The sequence below is a fragment of the Moschus berezovskii genome, chromosome 17, assembly GCF_049115385.1.
Source record: "Moschus berezovskii isolate FMDL1 chromosome 17, NW_MosBer_1.0, whole genome shotgun sequence".
In the NCBI taxonomy this organism is placed as follows: Eukaryota; Metazoa; Chordata; class Mammalia; order Artiodactyla; family Moschidae; genus Moschus; species Moschus berezovskii.
This window is the reverse complement of record NC_142476.1, coordinates 16,712,566-16,732,154: the sequence shown is the minus strand read 5'-3', so window position 1 is coordinate 16,732,154 and position 19,589 is coordinate 16,712,566. Positions and strand designations below refer to the sequence as shown.

At 56.0% G+C, this 19,589-nt stretch overlaps 1 protein-coding gene across 1 annotated transcript in view; it reads left to right on the top strand.

Moving 5' to 3' along the window:
* PLXNA2 (plexin A2) overlaps window positions 1–18,676 on the top strand; it is a 231,634-nt gene extending 212,958 nt beyond the window's left edge. The window contains exons 23-32 of the mRNA XM_055419000.2: window positions 112–178; window positions 470–616; window positions 1,233–1,392; window positions 1,750–1,853; window positions 5,797–5,896; window positions 7,098–7,288; window positions 9,077–9,246; window positions 11,825–12,037; window positions 12,629–12,779; window positions 13,679–18,676. Coding sequence (XP_055274975.2) covers window positions 112–178; window positions 470–616; window positions 1,233–1,392; window positions 1,750–1,853; window positions 5,797–5,896; window positions 7,098–7,288; window positions 9,077–9,246; window positions 11,825–12,037; window positions 12,629–12,779; window positions 13,679–13,774 — 1,399 coding nt within the window. The 3' untranslated portion in view covers window positions 13,775–18,676. The remainder of the gene's footprint in view (window positions 1–111; window positions 179–469; window positions 617–1,232; window positions 1,393–1,749; window positions 1,854–5,796; window positions 5,897–7,097; window positions 7,289–9,076; window positions 9,247–11,824; window positions 12,038–12,628; window positions 12,780–13,678) is intronic.
* Window positions 18,677–19,589: the final 913 nt, after the last annotated feature.

Here is a 19,589-nt window from a genome sequence, read left to right as displayed (position 1 = left end):
TCCCGGCTCCCAGCCCTGGGCTCTCTTGGGCCATAGTCCACCCAAAGAGCCAGGTACCCTCTTGGCGAGCCCTCCATGAAGGACTGCCACTCACCGCTTCTGCCTCCCCAGGACAGAGTCTGTGGCGGAGAAGATGCTGACCAACTGGTTTGCCTTCCTCCTGCACAAGTTCCTGAAGGTGAGACTGGGAGCCAGGCAGGGACTGGGAGGTGAGCGCGGGATGGGGGAGCTGCCCCCTCTGAGCCTGGCCGCCAGGGCGCGTGGATGCCCAGCCCATCCCCCCCATTTGGAGCAGGACCCTACCTGGCCAGATGCCCCAAAACCGCGTGGGCCTAGGAGCAGGGTCAGGAGAGGGAGGGATTGGGGAGGCAGGCTGGAGACCCTCTGCCCACCACTGCCTGTGCCCACCACCCACACCCACCCATGCCTGCCGCCCACACCCGCTGCCCACGCCCACCCGTACCCACAGGAATGCGCCGGGGAGCCGCTGTTCATGCTCTACTGCGCCATCAAGCAGCAGATGGAGAAGGGCCCCATCGACGCCATCACGGGCGAGGCACGCTACTCGCTGAGCGAGGACAAGCTCATCCGGCAGCAGATCGACTATAAGACCCTGGTGAGGAGGCGGGGAGCAGGGGGCACAGCGCAAACCTCCTGCTTCTGAGCCCCGCCCCAGCCTCTGACCGCAGAGCCCACCTGAGCAGCAGCAAGGCCAGGAGACCTGCCTGGGGGCCAGTCCAGGCCCAACCCAGGGTCTCAGGGGTGGGCACGCCAGCCTGGGCTCCTCTTCCCCATCTCATTGGGTGGACCCAAAGAGCTCAGATTGCCTCAGTTTACCCTAGATCGCCCAGCAACAGGCATGGGGAAGTTGGCATAATGGAAGAAGTGCTGATTTCTAATGTAGAGACTCCAGGGAGGCGGGAGGTCAGTGAACCTGCAGCCACCCCTAAACCCTTAGGACACTGGACCAGGGATGGCAGCCTCCCCTAAGCCATCGGGGGCTACATGGTGGAGTCCGGTTCTTTGAGAAGTAGAGGAGTGAGCAGAGGACTCAGGTTGCCATCGGCAGATGGCTGGAAGGTGGGGAGACTGAGACGCAGACAGAGAGATGCTCGTTTCTCCCGTGAGGAGGAGGAGCCTGGGTAAGAGAAGGTTCGGGGCCGCACTCCTCACTCTCAAACGACATCTCCAGCTCACGTCTCCCCGCCCCAACCCTCGATCACCACCTGCAGATTCTGAACTGTGTCAACCCTGACAATGAGAACAGCCCGGAGATCCCAGTGAAGGTGTTAAACTGTGACACCATCACGCAAGTCAAGGAGAAGATCCTTGATGCAGTCTACAAGAACGTGCCCTACTCCCAGCGGCCCAGGGCTGTGGACATGGACTTGGGTAGGAGCCGTGGCCTTGGGGGCACTGGGGTAGCCTCCTGAGGGCACTGGGTCTGGGGTGGGGCGGGCTGGGAAGATGGGACGCCCTGCCCAGCAGATGGTCCCTCCTGGCGGCCTGACTGGGTGCCCCCTCCCAGGTGGGGGGCCGGGTGAAACACCTCTCCCAGGGCACTGCCTGCTCAGACGCGGCCGCCTCTCAGGAGGCTCCTCCCAGCCTTGCCCCCACGGAGCCCTGGACGTCTTAGGTGCTGCCATTGTCCCCGCTTGTGGGAGCCAGGGTTGCCAGGCCCCTAGAGAATGCCCCACGGGGCAGTCCCGGCCCCCGCCCCTCACACTGCTACCCGCCCCCTCCTCCCAGAGTGGCGACAAGGCCGGATCGCCAGGGTCGTGCTGCAGGACGAGGACATCACGACCAAGATTGAGGGCGACTGGAAGCGGCTGAACACGCTCATGCACTATCAGGTGAGGGGGCTTTGCGCCAGGGACCCGGGTCCTCCTGAAACGCCCCCTCCCTCCAAGGGTTGCTCTAAGGCCCTCAAGCCCTAAAAGAGTTTTCCTGTTGCCCCTGTCTACCAGGGAATCCCTGGTGGCTCAGCTGGTAAAGAATCCACCCACTATCCAGGAGATCTGGGTTCAATCCCTGGGTTGGGAAGATCTACTGGAGAAAGGAACAGCTAGCCACTCCAGCATTCTTGCCTGGAGAATCCCATGGACTGTAGGAGCCCCTACAGCCCATAGGGTCACTAAAAGTCGGACACGACTGAGCAGCTAAGCACAGCACAGCACAGTGCATCTCCCCTATCTGACTCCTCCCTGAGTCCAGAGCAGTAATTCTCAGCTACAGCTGCTAGTTAGAATTACTGGGGGAAGTAAGAACATGAGTGTCCAGACTCATCCTGAGAAACTGACTTAACTGCTCCGGGGTCCGGTGGGACCTTCCCATCCTATACAGAGTGTAGCTCTTCTCGTGCAGAAAAATCGCATCTTTCAAGGACAGGTTCAGAGGCGTCTGCCACTTTCTCTGACTTCTGACTAATGCGGCTTACCTTCCACTTTGCGCCTGCAACGAAGCAGGGGATTGAGTCTTGGTCTCTGCCACTTACCAGTCCTTGGGGAAGCTGCTTAAGCTCTCTCTCTTCTCATCTGTAAAATGGAGTTAATGGCGACCCCTGCCCCAAGAAGCGGTGAAGAACAGACTGAATACAGTAGGTAGAGCACTCAGCGCCCCGGCAGACACACTGAAAGAACAGTCAGAAAAGAAAAATCCCAGCAAAGGAACAAAAGATCCAAGAGGTATCAGCTCTCACTCCGCTTGCTTCGCAGGGGGACCACTCACAGCTGGGGTCTCTGCAAGATTAAGCACAGGTAGGCTGGTAGGGATTCAAAAAAAGTACTAAAATAGAAGCTGGAGATGAGAGTCAGCAAGGGAAATTAAACCAACCAGAGGAAGCACCTCGGGCTGCAGGGCCCTGTGGGACTGCTTGATTAGTAACATCACCCTCTGTCCCTGCCGCACGCGGGGAGGGTGTGCAGGGGCTGGCACGCTGGGCTCTCATGCACTGAGGTGCCAAGGGCTGGGAGGCTGGGGGTCCTAAAGGCCAGCAGGACCTGGCCGGGAGCCTATCAGCACACACAGAAAGCTGGGGGGCAAAAACCCCAAAACCTTCCCCTCCAGGCTCCATCCTCCTGACTGACTTGCATTCGCCATGCCAACACTTGGCCTGGACCCCCACCATAAATGGAGAGCGTGTGGTATAGTGGGAAGAGAACAGGATTTGTGAGCGCTATCTAAACCCCTGCTTCCCCACTTGCCAGTGATGTGACTCTAGTCTCCCTGAACCCTGAGCTCCTCATGAGTAAATGGAGACGCAGCCCCGAATCGCGAATGTGGCTGGGAGTGTTGGAAGCCACGGGTGAGGTTCACCAGGGTGTGTGCACCCCTCCATAGGCGCTGAAATCCCGCGGTTGATCCTGCCCCACCCCCGCTTCACACCGTGCTGAATGCATCCTGTAGCACAGTTGCAATGAACCAATTAGAACCGAAGAAGAAAGTGCAAAAGAAAAGAGCATTATGCCCCCCAACGTACATTTCTCAAAGGCGGCGATGGCGCTGCTCTTCTGTCTTTGGTGCCCTAATGCTTATTAATGGGCTCTCTGTCCTCTGACTCCCAATCAGAAGGACGGAATATTCTTCACTTGCAGTGTCCACAGAGCACCTTCAATTCCCCGACGTCATTTATCATTCATGTATTCATTCAGTCCTCAAATATTTACTGAGATTTACTTTGTGCGAGGCACTTCCCACATGCTAGCCCTGAGTGACGGGACAACAGGGATTATTCTTCCCTTTGAGAGATGGTGATGGTGGTGGTGGCGAAGATGATGGTGGTGGTGGAGATGATAATCACAATAGCAACAGTAACCCCAGCATTTACTGAGTCTCACTGGGCACCAGGCACTGCTCTCCACCTTTACTTGCTCTAACGCCTTTAATCTTCACAACAAACCTAGACACAATTATTATCCCCTATGACAAATGAGACAGTTGAGGCCCAGAGAGCTTAAGTGACTTTCCCTAAGCCATGTCGCTAGTAAGTGCAGAAGCAAGGTCAGACCCAGCCAGGTGTCTTGACCATGGCTTTGCATCATGTGTTGGTCAAGAAGAAAACTGGAGACTAAGGACAAGAGAGATTTAGTGATGAGACCGGGAACTCAGTTGAACTGTGGTCATTCCAGTCACCTTGTGAATCTCTCTTTAGGTGACAGCAAGCCATAAATGATAACGCAGTCCATTCTCCCTGGGAGAATAAACCCTTGCCCCTGTCAGGCGTTCAAGTATCATTTCTAGGATGCTAGTTGCAGAGTTCCTGAAAGACTGAGGTGGAGCGGTCCCCCTCTGTGTCAGACCCGGTGCTGTTGGTACAAGCTGCCCGCAGTCCACGGAGCTGCCCCCGCTGGGAAGTAACTATGCCTTGGCATCTTCCAGGCACTGTGAAGAGCCCTGGACCCTGCAGCTTTATGCCATCAAGTCAAAACCTTGCCCTCTTGTTACCCTCCCAGGAGTCAAAGGTCCTTGGAGCCCCTACAGGAGAAAAATCTGCATAACCTTAATTAACAAAGAGATTTTTAAAAACTTCCTGGGCTCCCACAGATTTATAGGGAGGGTGAAATTAAACACCACCGCTAAAACTGGCTATCAGGGAATCTCGTTAGCACTAATGTTCATTTATAGTTTGACTTCCCAACATTTAATTCTTTTTTGGTGGGAGAGAGGGACTGACAATTTAAGACCCAGAAAGATGGTTTTATGACTGGTGCAGCTATAAATCAAACTTATAAAGTTCATAAAAATTGTTAAAATAAAAAATGGTTTAATAGGAATGTTTTATGGCCCATAACATTATTATAGCTGTTTTATTCCCTCTGCGTTAGGGGTTTAATTGGATCGCCACAATTCTGGGGATTCTCCATTTTTATTGGATGGAGGGTAATCTTAAATCAAAAATGGCCCCAAATGTCTTCAATATGGCGCCTCATTTATCAGCCACCACCCTGCAGGCTGGGTGCTGAGCCCCGGCGCCCTCACAGAGGACATTCAAGACACCTTCTTTCTCTCTGAGTCCCCAGGTGTGGCTGCCCTCTGGGGAAGCTCCTCAAGGTGGCTGAACCGTTATATGGCCCAGGCCAGAAAGAAATCGGAGCCAAAAGGGAAAAATGGGCTCCAGACCAGGGTGTCTTGAAATAAAATCCCGAAGGAGAATGCGATGAGAAGCACACGTGCTCTGGAGCCCGACAGCCTGGCGACCGATTTCGGCTCTATCGTATGTGAAGCGTGTGACCTTGAAGGCGGAGGCTCAGCTGCTCAGGGCTTCAGTTCCTCCTCTGTAAAATGGGGACAGTCGTACATCACTCATGGAACTGAAGGCAGCTCCCTCTAACAGAAACACAAGCAAACCACGTGGATAACTTGACATTCTTTTACCAGTCACATTTAAAAAGTAAAGATGAATGGACGAACGTGACGTTAGCAATGATGACTCTAACACCACTGATCTAAAACAACTGTCACTGAAACACATAATCAACATAAACATTATTAATGAGACAGTCCGTGTACCTTTATTCAGGCTCAGTCATGGAAATTCAGTGTGTCTTGTACATTTCTAGCATATCTGAGCGCAAACGCTCACAGGGCACCTCCCTGTGGTCTAGTCAGACTGTGAGAGCCCAGCAGCTACAGGTGGCAAGTAGCCACCGTTCTGAATAGCAGCAATGCTTATTCCTAGCGTTCCTCACCTCCTCACGCTTACCCCGGCCTCTTCCATCAGCTTCTAGAAGTATCGACAGTCCCGCTTCCCAAGGTGCTGACATCCGCCCGAACGTGTCTCTCTCATGCCCCCCTCAGGTGTCAGACAGATCGGTGGTGGCCCTGGTCCCCAAGCAGACCTCCTCCTACAACATCCCCGCCTCCGCCAGCATCTCCCGGACGTCCATCAGCAGATACGGTGAGGACCGCAGAGGCGGCCTGGGGGCCAGCGGTGTCTTCTGTGACTCCAGGGGCTGCTCCCCACACCTCCTGACAGTGGGAGGCCTGTGCTGCTGCTGCAGCTGGCCTGCAACCAAAGGAGGCCGGAAGGGCCCATCTCCTTGGGGCTGTGGCACAAGGCGACACCATGAATCTCTCCTTCGATAGCCTAAGTCTGAAGGAGGCGTCTGAAGGGCCCAGAACTAAGGAGGCCCTTGAATGGGACGTGCACCTAACCTAGTCCCAGTGTATGCTTACTGTCCTGGCTGAATCATTAACAACGTCCCCCCTCTAGCTCCCGGTGATACGGACCAAATAACTTCCCTGGTGGCGCAGATGGTAAAGAATCTGCCCACAATGTGGGAGACCCAGGTTCAATTCCCTGGGTCGGGAAGGTCCCCTGGAGAAGGAAATGGCAACCCGCTCCATTATTCTTGCCTGGAGAATCCCTTGGACAGAGGAGCCTGGAGGGGCTACAGTCTGTGGGTTCCCAAAGAGTTGGACACGACTGAGCGACTAACACTTTCACTTCACTTTCCCTTTGACTCAGTAGTATGCTGATGTGGGCATTGGGTTGGCCATCCCAGGCCTTCCACCCCTGAGTGCTGGGCCCCCGGTGCCCTCTGGGAATGAGGCTGAGGAATTTCCGTTTCCCGTGCTCTGCTTCTTCTAGTTCTGGGTGGTGCTAGGCTTTGAGCCGTCCAGCCAAAGGAGCCCGGAGGCCTGAAGCCAGCAGCTGCAGGAGGGGCTCAGGCAGTTCTGTATTCTGGGCCCTAAGTAAGAAGGAGCCTTGACTCCCGATAGGGAGCTTCTCCATGCATATATCCTTAGTGTCCACACTTCAATCAAAGCCCCTGTGAGCCTGTCTGGTTGACATTCCACCTATTGATCGGCCTTTGCTGGAAGCATCAGGGAAGGACGTACTCCTGTGTTCCCCAGGGCCACTCTGGCTCACAGAATTTCTAGATCCTCATTTTGGCAACAAGATTCCAGGCTGTCCTCATGCCAGCCAAGGATCACTAAAATAACCCACGAAATGTGAAACCCCAAGGGCGCTCCCTTCCAATCGAAACCGGCTTGTTCTCAGTGAGGGCAGCAGGTGGGCAGGGATTCTAGAAGGACTCTACCGGCGCGGGTGGGGGAACGAGTCCCTCACGGGCCTCCGCCGCCCCTTCCCTCAGACTCCTCCTTCAGGTACACAGGCAGCCCCGACAGCCTGCGGTCTCGGGCCCCCATGATCACCCCGGACCTGGAGAGCGGGGTCAAGGTGTGGCACCTCGTCAAGAATCATGACCACGGGGATCAGAAGGAGGGGGACCGGGGCAGCAAGATGGTGTCTGAGATCTACCTGACCCGGCTGCTGGCCACCAAGGTAACAGCCCCGCGCTGCCCGGCCCGGGGAGGGCACCCAGGGACGCGTCCTGCCCCAACCCCTACCCGGCCCACGGCACAGGAAGGATCCCACGGGCTCTGCCCCTCAGGGGGACCCACCTGGACACGGAGGGCCTCGTCCTGGGTGTGCTTCCCTGGAGATCAGGTCACTACTGTTCTCTACGCTGCGGCAAAAATCACAGTGGTCGTCCCGGCTCACTCCATAGCTCCCCTGTTACTCCTCAGAGGACCGGTGCTCTCGCTTCTGGGTCCCCACACCCCTCAGGAAGATGCTGGGGGTTTGATTGGTAAATATGAGATGGACGGATATGCCATCTTCCTCTGTCAGTGCCTTTTCTACCCACTTTCTGCCCACACTGGGAGGAAAGGCATGAAGGCCTGGTCCGTCTGCTAATCTGCTTCCCCTTCCCCATTCCATCGCGTGCGTGCGTGCTAAGTCGCTTCAGTCCAGTCCAACTCTTTGCAACTCCATGGGCTGTAGCTCTTCAGGCTCCTCTGTCCATGGGATTCTGCAGGCAAGAATACTGGAGTGGGCTGCCATTTCCTCCTCCAGGGAGTCTTCCTGACCCAGGGATCAAACCCATGTCTCTTGAGTCTCTTGCATTGGCAGGTGAGTTCTTTACCACTAGCCACCTGGGAAGCCATCTCGTCTACCCCCACAAATGCTGACAGAAGCTGAGATCTAAAGCAGTCTGCCAGCCTCCCCAGCAGAGAACAGTATTCCTATAAGCGTAGCAACCGTATGTAGCTTGTAGTTGACAGGACTCTCCTCCACTGAACCAGCAAAAATGCTGGTGAAATTCTAATACAGTGGCTTCTCAGACTTGTTCCCTGAAGTGTCACCATCAGAGAATGTGTCTCAAATTTTGCTTCGAATAATATGCTGATAAGAGACCAGACTTCCCAAGTGGCTCAGTGGTAAAGAATCCATCTGCCAGATCAGGAGATGCAGGAGATGTGGCTGCTATGCCTGGGTCGGGAAGATCCCCAGGAGGAGGGCATGACAACCCACTCCAGTATTTTTGCCTGGGAAATCCCACAGACAGAGGAGCCTGGTGGGTTACAGTCCATGGGGTTGCAAAGAGTTGGACACAACTTAGCAATTGCATGCTCACAAAGAGACACCAAAAGGTTGGACATTTACTGACCTTCAGAGCTGTTTCTTGAACCTGCGAACTGTGGGCCCCAGGCCCAGCCTTGGCCCTGCCCCCCGATACCCTCCAAGGCCTCGTGATCAGGGCTGTGCCTGAGCGTTCTTGGATCTGTACCCTTAGCGCTCACTCCAGACCCCACTTATCCCAGGCTGCTAACTTGGTGAGCCCTTTCACACCTTCCTGCCAGACCCTCTGCAGTCCTCCCTTGCTACTGCCGGGCGGGTCCTAGCCCTCCGGCTGGTTCTTCAGGTGCCCTCTCATACCCTCTCATGCCCCTCATTCCCTGTGGGAAGCCTGAGCTCAGAGCACTTGCTATCTTCAATCAAACTTCCCCTGCCCACACCCACCTGGCATGGACACAAGCATAAGTGTGCACGTGGCTCCCAGTTGGAGGAGGTTCTCCCTGGAAATCTGCAGCCCATCAGTCCTTCCCACCTCCCCAACACTCCAAAAGGACCCTCGTCCCCCCTACCTCCACCGCCCTGTCTGCACAGCCTGGAGTCGCAGACAGACTTCCGAGGCAGGGTCGGTCCAAGCAAGGCACCATCTGGCCTGTGCGTCTGCTGCCAGGCCCCCTCCCCCCACCTCACCCTCTCCCGCCGCCCCTCCCCCAGGGCACCCTGCAGAAGTTCGTGGACGACTTGTTTGAGACCTTGTTCAGCACTGTGCACCGGGGCAGCGCGCTCCCCCTGGCCATTAAGTACATGTTTGATTTCCTGGACGAGCAGGCAGACAGACACAACATCCATGACACAGACGTGCGGCACACCTGGAAGAGCAACTGGTAAACCCCTTGGGCGGCCCAGGGTGGGCTGCAGCCCAGCGAGGCCAGGACCCGGGGGGTGGGGGCGTGGGGTAGGGCCCAGGACGGGCTGCAGCCCGGCGAGGCCGGGACCCGGGGGGCAGGGGCGGGGGGTAGGGCCCAGCAGGGACCAGGGAAATGGGGGACGGGAACCTGTTCTCTGCCGTGGCTGGGTAATCCAAGGCTCCTAGGACAAACATACGCTCCGCAGAGCCGATGTGGTCCCCAGGCGCCAGGCGGGGCCCACCCGGCATAGGGCCCAGCGCCAGGACACACGCACACTCGAGCTCCTGCCCTTTCAGGCCAAGACCCTTCCCCAGGCCGCGCCTCCTTCTCTCTGACTCGTGGTTCTCGGGAAAGGGAGCCGGGGGAACCCACACACAGAGTCACATCCCAGACTGACCGAGCAGCAGGCCAGGCAGCGCGGGGCCTCCTGAGCACAGCAGAGTCTCGGGCATGGCCTGGCCCGGGGAAAGCCCTGCATTAAACTCAGACCCCGGGGGAGGCTGGCCAGTGCTGGGGGAGAGCTCGCACCTGCCGTGGACTCGAGCCCACCGACGAGAGGAGGCCATTGCACGCACGACCCCTTAAGGCCAAGTGATCACTCCGGCTCTGTGGCTCTCAGGAAGCCACAGGCAGGAGGTCCCGGGGGCCTGACTCCATCCCCAGAGGGGCCCTCCCTGGGAAGACCCAGCAGGGGAGAGACGGCTCCCCCGGGCCCTTCACACGAGACGTCTCTCTGCTGGGTTTTGAACCTGGATCTCAGACCACGCTGAAGACAGGCCCTCCTGTCCCGCCGGGCCTGGCCAAGAGCCAGAGCACAGACCTTCCCTCAGGAAGGAGCAGAGAGAGGGCAGAGAGGAAGGCCAGGCCTGGGGTTGGGCAGGCCGCCCACACAGCTGTCTGGACTCAGCCCTCACCTCGGAAAACAGAGCCGGCACAGATGGGCCCCGGCTGTTATTTAGGAATCCAAAGTCCTAGCAACCAGCCAAACACTGGGGGAAAACCCGGCCTCAGACCCCACCTATTCCTCCCTTTCCGGGGTGTTGTGGCTGCCAAGCCCTCCAGAGGCCGCAGCTTTTGATCACAGCAGAGCAAAGCAAAGAGGTTCTGGTGGTCTCAGGGCGTGGAGCCCCCCAGGGCAGGCCCCTGAGACTGGCCTTCCATCCGCATTCCCAGGGACCAGGCCGTGGCTGTTCCATGGCTTTGGAGCTCCCCCAGCCATCACCACCCCCAGCCCAGCCCAGCGTGATTTCAAGGAAATCAAGAGAAAGTTCTGGATTGTCCTCCTCTCTGCCCCTTCTGTTTCTGGCCAAGTCAAAGAAACGCCCTCCCCTGGAGTTGTGGCAGGGACAGTCCTCTCAGCCAGACCTCAGATACCTAATGTCCAAGGAGAGAACACTGCAAGTTTCCAAGGAGAGAACACTGGAAGTTTCCAGAGCTGCTGGGGGAAGGGAGGGTGGACCAGAGAAGCCACCTCTTCTCCCAGGCCACCCCCTCCAGGTTAAATGAAGCCTCCCCATTTCACTGCAGAGATAGGTGGAAATCCTAATGGAAGGCCTTGGATCTGGGCAAAGCTGATCCTTCCCAACACTTGGCATGGGGCGCGGAGACATTTTGGAAGGTCTGGGGTCCAGGAGATTCAAGAGACAGGAAGGAGAGAGGGGAGGTCGGCCCAGAGGACAGGCGGGGACAGCTCGCAGCACAGAGGAGCCCAAAGAGTTAAGGGCCAGCGGGCGGCTGGAGAGCAGGGCCAAGTTGGAAAAGGCCACAGAAACAGCAGCTGTTTGGTTTTGAAGGGGAATAAATGGGCTTATCCTCCTCACGGCCAAAGGAACAGAGAAAACGCATTCTCCTCCGATTATAAATTCCCCGAGTCGCAGAAAGAATTCTCCTAACGACTGATCAGTTGCTCTCGGGGTGGGAAAAACGCGGAGCCCCAGCGAGTCATTCCCAGCGTGCCAACAATGGCCTCCTCTTCTGCCTCTGCCCCTGCCCGGAGCTGAGAACGCCCTGGGGAGCGCCCTGAAAGAGCTGCCCTCAGGGGAGCCCGTTCCTCCGCCCAGCTCAGCAGGGCCAGCCCTGGGAAGCGGCTGGCCGGCCCGGCTGGGCGGGGAACCAGGTGGGGCCTTTGTGCCCACTCCGAGGCTGGGGCTGCCGCCCCGTCCTTCCGGACAATGGCCACGGGCACCGGGAAGGGGCCTCTGGGAGCCTGAGGGCTTTGTCTGAGGCTCTGAGAAAGCAGTGCAGGCCCTCTAGACTTAGGCTCCCCCGGGGGCACAGGGGTATTTGGAAAAGACCCCCAGGAGGGAGCAAAGCCACCCACGCCCACCTTGGAGCAGCTGAAGCACGAGGTCAGTGCCCGGTTAGGACACAATGGGTCTCCTTCTCTTCCAGCGTCAGACAAAGCTCGGGCTAAATTAGCAGCCCTGGCTGGGCCAGTTTTCTGTGATTCCATTCCCTTGCCCTTCAGAGAGAATTTTGCATTTGTGGGGTTGGGAGGAATGTTAGTGGATGGCCCGGACGCAGCACTCAGAAACCCCTCTGCCTTCTCCTCCAGCCTGCCTCTGCGCTTCTGGGTGAACGTGATCAAGAACCCCCAGTTTGTATTTGACATCCACAAGGGCAGCATCACGGACGCCTGCCTCTCCGTGGTGGCCCAGACCTTCATGGACTCTTGCTCGACCTCAGAGCACCGGCTGGGCAAGGACTCCCCTTCCAACAAGCTGCTCTACGCCAAGGACATCCCCAGCTACAAGAGCTGGGTGGAGAGGTCAGTAGTATCCCGAGGACCGGCACAGCCCCCAGTGCCTGCTTCATTCCCACCTCTGGGCTTCACTGACCAAGGACTCAAAGCCCTGCTTGTAATCCCCTCCAGACCTCATGCTCACCTTTTTCTCCCTTGCCCAGAGTTCCTGCTGGGGGAAGAAAGGGGAGCTTTGCACCCCCTGAGTCAGATTTAGCATTCTGATCGCCCTTTACTGAGCATATGCTAAGCACTCAACACTTTGATGAAGACGTTGTATGTATTGTCTCACTAAAATACCCAACAGAGCTATGAAGGAGGTCTTATTATCATCCCCTTTTTACTGAGGAGGCCAGTGAAGCAGAGATGCCAAGTGACTCACCCAAGGACATACAGCTAGCAGGGCACTGGTCACAGCACTGCAGACTCTGGCCTGAGGGAGAACAAGTATCCAGGCCTCAAACTCAGCTTGCGAGCAGAGGTCAGAGCAAGCTTCGTTAGAAGAGAAACAGGGAAGCAGCAGGGGTACACCCATCCTCTCCGGGGTCCTGGGTCAGGGTACAGATAGGCGAGTCTTTGCTGAGTCCCCCACCAAGGAGCCTGTCCTCTCTACGGCAGATACTATGCAGACATCACCAAGCTCCCCGCCATCAGTGACCAGGATATGAATGCCTACCTCGCCGAGCAGTCCCGCCTGCACGCTGTGGAGTTCAACATGCTAAGCGCCCTCAATGAGATCTACTCGTACGTCAGCAAGTACAGTGAAGAGGTGAGACAGAAGCCCGCACCGAGAGGGCCAGGCAGGTTAACCGGAAAGCCGGGCTCCATCCTTAAACAGCAGCAGCGGGTGGTGATTCTGAAAACATTCACAGTCACAGCGTCACCCGATCTTCCTTTGGAAGGCAGCCTGTCCTCTCCTGATTAATCCTGTGCTTTCCTGCACCTTATTTTGTCTGGTCTTCGTTGTGAATGCAACACATGAGTGAGTGAGTGAAGTGGCTCAGTCGTTCCGACTCTTTGCAATCCCGTGGACTGTAGCCCACCAGGCTCCTCCGATCATGGGATTCTCCAGGCAAGAATACTGGAGTGGGTTGCCATTTCCTTCTCCAGGGGATCTTCCCAACCCAGGGATCAAACCCTGGTCTCCCTCATTGCAGGCAGACGCTTTAACCTCTGAGCCACCAGGGAAGCCAATGCAATACTTAACACTTTTATTGAATATTGTCATTGTTGCCCAGTTCAAAGTAGATGATGAATTTCATCCCTTCCGAAACAGCGAATCAGACTATTCTTTGCAGTTGGGCAGAAGCTGTCAGCTGAAATGTTTCAGACAGACAGTAGACATGGCTAGATCCTGAAGAGGACAACTTTAGGACAACAAGTCGTACATCAGCATCATACCTGAACACAGTAATAGCAACAGAAGTCAGAGCCATAGCTAACTCTTACACAGCCCTTCCTGTATGCCGAATGTCTTAAAAGCTTTAGATAAGTACATGCATACACACACATATGTATATCATACACCTGTGCAGGTAAGCATCTGCGTTATTCAGAGCTGTGTTCGTTGAGCAGGACGGAAAGACAGACGGAAGGATGGAGGTTGTGGGGAAAGCCATCTTGCATGCTGAATGCTGAGCCTGCCCCACCTTTGTTTTTGTCCCTCAGCTCATCGGGGCGCTGGAGCAGGATGAGCAGGCGCGGCGCCAGCGGCTGGCGTACAAGGTGGAACAGCTCATCAGCGCCATGTCCATTGAGAGCTGAGAGACAGAGCCTCCCGTTCCTGGGAAGAGGGACCCGCGAGAGCTGTCACACTGGGCATCTCAGAAGGAAGGACAAGTGAAGGGGGTCAGGCCCCAGAGCTTGCTGTCCCCTGAGACCCTAACCCCGGGGAGAGGGGAGGGCCCCTCTCCCCACGCCAGCCAAGTTTCGTCCCAGCCGGTCCCTGCAGGGAGAGACCAGGGCGTCGCAGCCGTCCACGACGAGACGGACGCAGGGGCCGGAGAAGGTGGCTCTTCAAGCTGAGAGGCGCAGCTGGGCACGGTTCTGCCTCTGTGACTGCTGCTTTGCATGAAAACTCATTTGATGTATATTGGGGAAATAATGAGAACTTTATTTAATTTTTTTTTAAGAAAAAGGAAAACCAGAAATAAAACAAAACGCCTCCCTGTCCATCCCGTCCACCTTTCGTTTAATTCTGCCTTCTGCCCCCCTTCCTTCTGTTGCCCCGCCCCTCCTTCCTCGCACAACTCCTGGTTCCCAACAACTGGAAAAGAAAGCCTACAAAGAGATGCTGAGAGAAAATGATTGTTTCCTTGCCCTTGAAATCTTCTTTGTCTAAGAAGTGAGGAGAAGAACGAGCACAAGTTGGCACCAAACACTCCGAAGGAAGACAGGCCAATGAAACCAGAAGCGGTGGGCAAGGTGGGACTTTGCACGAACGGCAGAGCCATCGGGCTCCACCCTGCTGATAGCAAGCTGAGCTTTACATCCACGGGTCCGTGCGTTCTCTTCTCCAGCGGACATGTGTGTCTCAAGAGCACCGATGCTTTTTGCTACTGTTTGGTTGTTTTCTTTAAACCCAAACCTGAACAAGTGAGGAGCTGATTTTGGTACTTTTCCTTCAGGTTTCCCTACAGTGACTACCAGACGTGAGAGCTGGGCCTCTCCCAGAGGGGACGCCTGGTCTCCAGAAGGACGCTGGGCAGCTCTGCCTTACATCCATCCCCGTTGTAAACCAGGCTCCCCGGAGGCAGGGCCCTGGAGGAGCGCGGGCCAGGCCTCCGGGAGGTTCTGTTCGGGAGCCGACAGGGGGACATGGGTATTCAGACTCTGCTCCAGTCCGCCCGTGGTTTCTTACAATTAAAAAGAAAACAAAAATCAAACACTGTTTACAGCAAGCAATACTTGAAGAGCGTAGGTTCAAGAAGCTGCAGTATTTATTGTTGTGCTTTCTTTGTTTTATTCCCTCGTGCCTAGAGAGGGGAGAGGACCCTTCGCTCGTATGCGGACGCTCCTGATGGTCTGAGCACTGGCGCAGTAGAGGGGGCGGCAGCATCCCCAGGTGGCGTCTTCTGCCTCTGTCTCTCTGCCTCTCAAGTGGCTGGCTTCTCACTGGGCTTCTGTCTCTCCTGCTGACACCTAAATCCGTGGATGCCAGGCCGTCCTGAGTGTAGTTTCCAGATAAAGAGACCAAAGCTCCACGACTGATCCGGAGGCCCCGTGGAAGGCGGTGGGGGCATTCTGGGGAAGGACCCCCCCCCAACACTGGTGCAGGGCCCTGGTGATTGGCCAGCCACCAGCTTCCAGAACTCCCACCCTGGTGAGGATCCACACAGCCAGCTCCAAGTTCTCTGCAGGCAGCCGCAGAGGGTGGGAAGGACGAGAGGAAGGCGAGGGATGGGAAGTGAGGCCGCTGGAGAGGTCCCGTCTGCCCTGCTCTGCGAGGGGCCGCAGTGCTGGAGGTGGAACCGGGGAGAGACCAGACCAGGGTCACTTCCTCTGTAATTAGCTCTGGGCCCGGCTCCCCTGGACCTGGATTTACCTCCAAACCCTTCCAGTTCCCAGAGACTCTGCTGACCACACTGGATTGCCAGGAAGGGGCCGGGGGAGGGGGAGCTCAGAGGGCTAGCTTCCATGGCTGGCGTGTGGCTTTGGATCGCTGTGCTCACCGCACAGCAGACATCACCGGCTCGCCTCAGCTCCGGTTGCTTGCCTGAAAGCGGCTGACAAATGGGATGAGAAAAGCATTTAGCAAAATACTCAGGAAACGCACTGTTTTCATTATAATTCACAACCAGCCATGCCAAGACCACTTCCTTCTGATTATCCACTTCTGCTAAAAGTTTCTCTGGGCCCTGCGAATAGCCTGAAAGAAATCCTAATGACTGGCCTTCTGCACGAAGCCAAAGTGTTTGCCCTTCGTAGCACCCAAAGCTTATCAGCTCAGAGCCCGCGATGTATAGAGATGAAAGGCGAGGAGGTACGGGCAAGGGGAGCACGAGCGGGGGACGCTGTGCTGCCCACAGACAGGTGCGGCTCCTCCCCCCACTTTGCTTCTGAGCTCCGAGTGAAGGTGGTCTGGTCACGCCGCTGCTTAGATCGGCACCTCGGGCTTTGCTCCACCAAGAAGTAAAAGCTAGACATCTCAGCTGCGTCACGGCCAGCCGGACCTCTGTGCATCCACCCGCTGTTTCCCAGCAGCTACTTTTGGTGACCACTCACCACCCCTGGGGCTGCGTCCTTGATGGTCTGGGGGGGAGTAGGAGAATGGTAGGGGGGTGGCCACTCAGAGAGTGGACAGAAGAGGCACCAGAGCTCACACAAGAGGCTCTACTGCCTTTCTCAGGATTCCTCGGGGGGACTGGGGAAGGGTGGCTGGCGAAGGAGGTGGCAGGGGGCATCCCTAAAGAAGGAAGGAAGATCAAGGAAAACTACCCGGGACTCAAGTCAGGCCATGAGGGTGAAACGTTGGAGAGCCTTGCTTGGCTTTGGGTCACCAAGAGTCCACGCCCTGCGGGATGGGAGGAGAGGGCCTCCCTCCTCACCGTCATCCAACGTGGAGATATCCTAACGTCACATAAGGAATAAGTGTTCAAGTCACAGCCTCTGCCCCCACACAAAGCCATCCATCTTGGAAGGAAGCCAAGAGAGACTGCTGTCTCTGAAAGTTTGATCCAGATCCATTTGTTTCACCGAAGTGCACAAGAGACAGATCACCAGAAAAGGGCAAGCACCCCAGAAAATGCGCTTGGCAAGACAGAGGGTATCCACGCCCGAGATGGGCGAGCTGGCCTGAGCCCCTCCGGCTGGCCTGCTGCTGCCTCCCAACCTCTGCAGGGGATCCAGGGCTTCTGGGCCTGCCCCCCACTCCCGTCGTCCCGCTCCAGCCCAGCTCAGAACCATCTCTGATCCATTTCTGGTGGAACACTCCCCATCCTTGGAAAGTTCAGTCACTGAAAGCAAGGAGCCCCTGGGAGCCTCACTCGCGGGATGGAGCTGTTTCCTGCATGCATTCATTCAGGGAGAGTTCCTGAGCTAAGGCTGTTCCCCCAGGCCTTGCTCCAGGTGCTGAGGAGTGAGCGAGACGGAGAAGGCCCTCCTTAGAGTGCACAGGCATTCTCCCACTGGCTGGTTCCTATCACCACCTTAGCCCTCCTCCCAGACCTGCAGAGGGCACGCGTTTTGGAGGAAAGGGGAGCAGGAAGGTGGAAGAAAGCCAACTGACCCAGCTGCCTTACCTGCTTCCGGGGACAGTCCTCCAGCCACAAGGGCCTTTCTTGTCCCCGCTGCGGCCTTCTCTTCTGGTGGCCCTCCGCCTGCCACTTGAGCTCCTGACCTTCCTCCATTTCTGCCAAATGAGGACAAGAAATAATAGTCAAGGCCCCTGGCCCTGCTGAGCACGAAGCAGAAGTGATGGATGGGGTGGGCTGGACTGTGATTGTCTGGGTAGTGTTTCTAGAAGCCTCTGACTGATCAGCCTCCAGGCGCATCCCAGTTGCCACACCTGCCCCCATTCAGTTCAGTTCAGTCACTCAGTCGTGTCCGACTCTTTGCAACCCCATGGACCGCAGCGTGCCAGGCCTCCCTGTCCATCACCAACTCCCGGAGCTTGCTCAAACTCATGTCCATCGAGTCGGTGATGCCATCCAGCCATCTCATCCTCTGTTGTCCCCGTCTCCTCCCGCCTTCATCTATTAACCCGCGGCAAATACTGAGCCGGCAGCTGCCCCAGAGGGGTCCCACTGTTCCTTGCCACGCTGTCCTGACTCAGGCTCCTGGGGCCTAGCCGTGGACAGGAAAGAACTGAGACTCAGGGGTGGGAGCTCTGTGGGTGACAAGACGCAGAGGAGTCTGGCGGACCCGGGGCGGTGGAAGCGGGCCCCGTGGGCTCAGGGCCTCCTGGTGCCTCGTCTCAGGAAGAAGCTTTGAGAAGGTGGCAGCATCCTTTCCATCACCCTGCCTCTGTTCCCCCACCTCTCCCCTCTCTGCCGGTTTCCCCACGAGTGAAGGTGTAGCCTCTGGAGCTCACGATGTCATGGATGAGAAGTAAGCTTCCACCCTGCTCTTAGGGAGGTCCTGGGAGACCAGGCCTCCACCGCGTCAGCAAACTGGAGAGTCTTCGTGGACACGCTCACTGCATTCCCCTCTGCCCTTGGCGCTGTGGCCTCAGGGGAGAGGGGAGACCCACCCGGATTTCAGTCACAGCCCTGACTCTGGCCTCCTGTGCTCTCCGTGTCGGCATCACGGCCGGAGAACGTGCTGGAACGTGGTTCCCCCTGCAGAGCAGACGTTGCCAGGTGTGTCAGGGAGGGGGTACAAGCTCTTTAGACCACGAGACTAGGGACCTGAGCCCGCCTGCCTCTCCCCTCAACTGCTCCTTCCCAGACCCACTCTTCTTGACACACTGGAGTCTGTATTATATATATATATTTTTAAGAAAATAGAATAATAGCTGTCTGGTTTTGTTGTTTTTGCAGGTGTTGTGGAATAAAAGCTGTAAGAAAATTACGTATTTAAGATTTTCCAATAAAATGGGGTTTTTTGTTATTCTAATATATTATTGTGTACCTATTGTAAATATGAAACACTCCTATTTTGCAAGCCAAGGACACAATTTGTACTGTTGTTATATATAAATAAAGTTTACTGGATAAAAAAACCTTATATCTTCAAAGAAACGTGGTTGTTCGGTAGCATATATGCAGAATATTGTTTCATGGGCATATTTAAGAAGAGGGTACTCATGGGAAGATGAGCTAAGTTGTTTTGAGGAATCCTAGAATTGTCTCTGGAGCTGGAGCTTATGAATGTCCAGTTATCAATGTCAACACACACACACACACACACATGCACGCACACACTCTGGAGCTGGAGCTTATGAATGTCCAGTTATCAATGTCAACACACACACATGCGCGCACACACACGCGCACACTCACACACTCTGGATTGCACCCGTAGGTGAACACTGCCCCCTAGCCCCAAGACCCAGAACATTGCTTTTCTCCAACAAGAGGCTGACAGTGCAGATCTGAGATTGAGGTACTTTCCTAGGGGTGAAAGAGGTCTTCAAAGGAGGAAATGCACCCGCAGTGCTTCCTGAAAATTGCATCCATTTATTTGTATTAAACATTTTAAGCCCCGACCATAGCCCAGCATTGTGGTAAGTGCTGAGGGACGGAACACTAAACGAGAAAGACATAACCTTTGCCCTTGTCAGCCTGAGAATCATAAGGGTCCCGAAAAAGGAGTGACTCAGCAGGGCCATGGAGGAATTTTGTGGGCTGGGTTGTTTTATTCTCAGCTGCAGGATTAAGGGTGAATCAAGGGAAAGGGGAGAGACAGCCTGTGCTTTTAGATGCAGCCCAGGAGAGAGGCCTGGGGTTAAAGCAGTTCAGGCTGATGTGGAGTCCAGAGGCAAAGAGGCCTACAGGTAGGGAGCTGAGGTCTGGCCTGAGGGTGCCATGTTCCATCCACCTCTTTCCCCATTTAGCTTTCTCGTGTTCCAGAGTGTGTGGGTGACACTTCCACTCTCAGCTGCTAAAAGGAGCAGATGAGGATAACTCATCAATTTGAC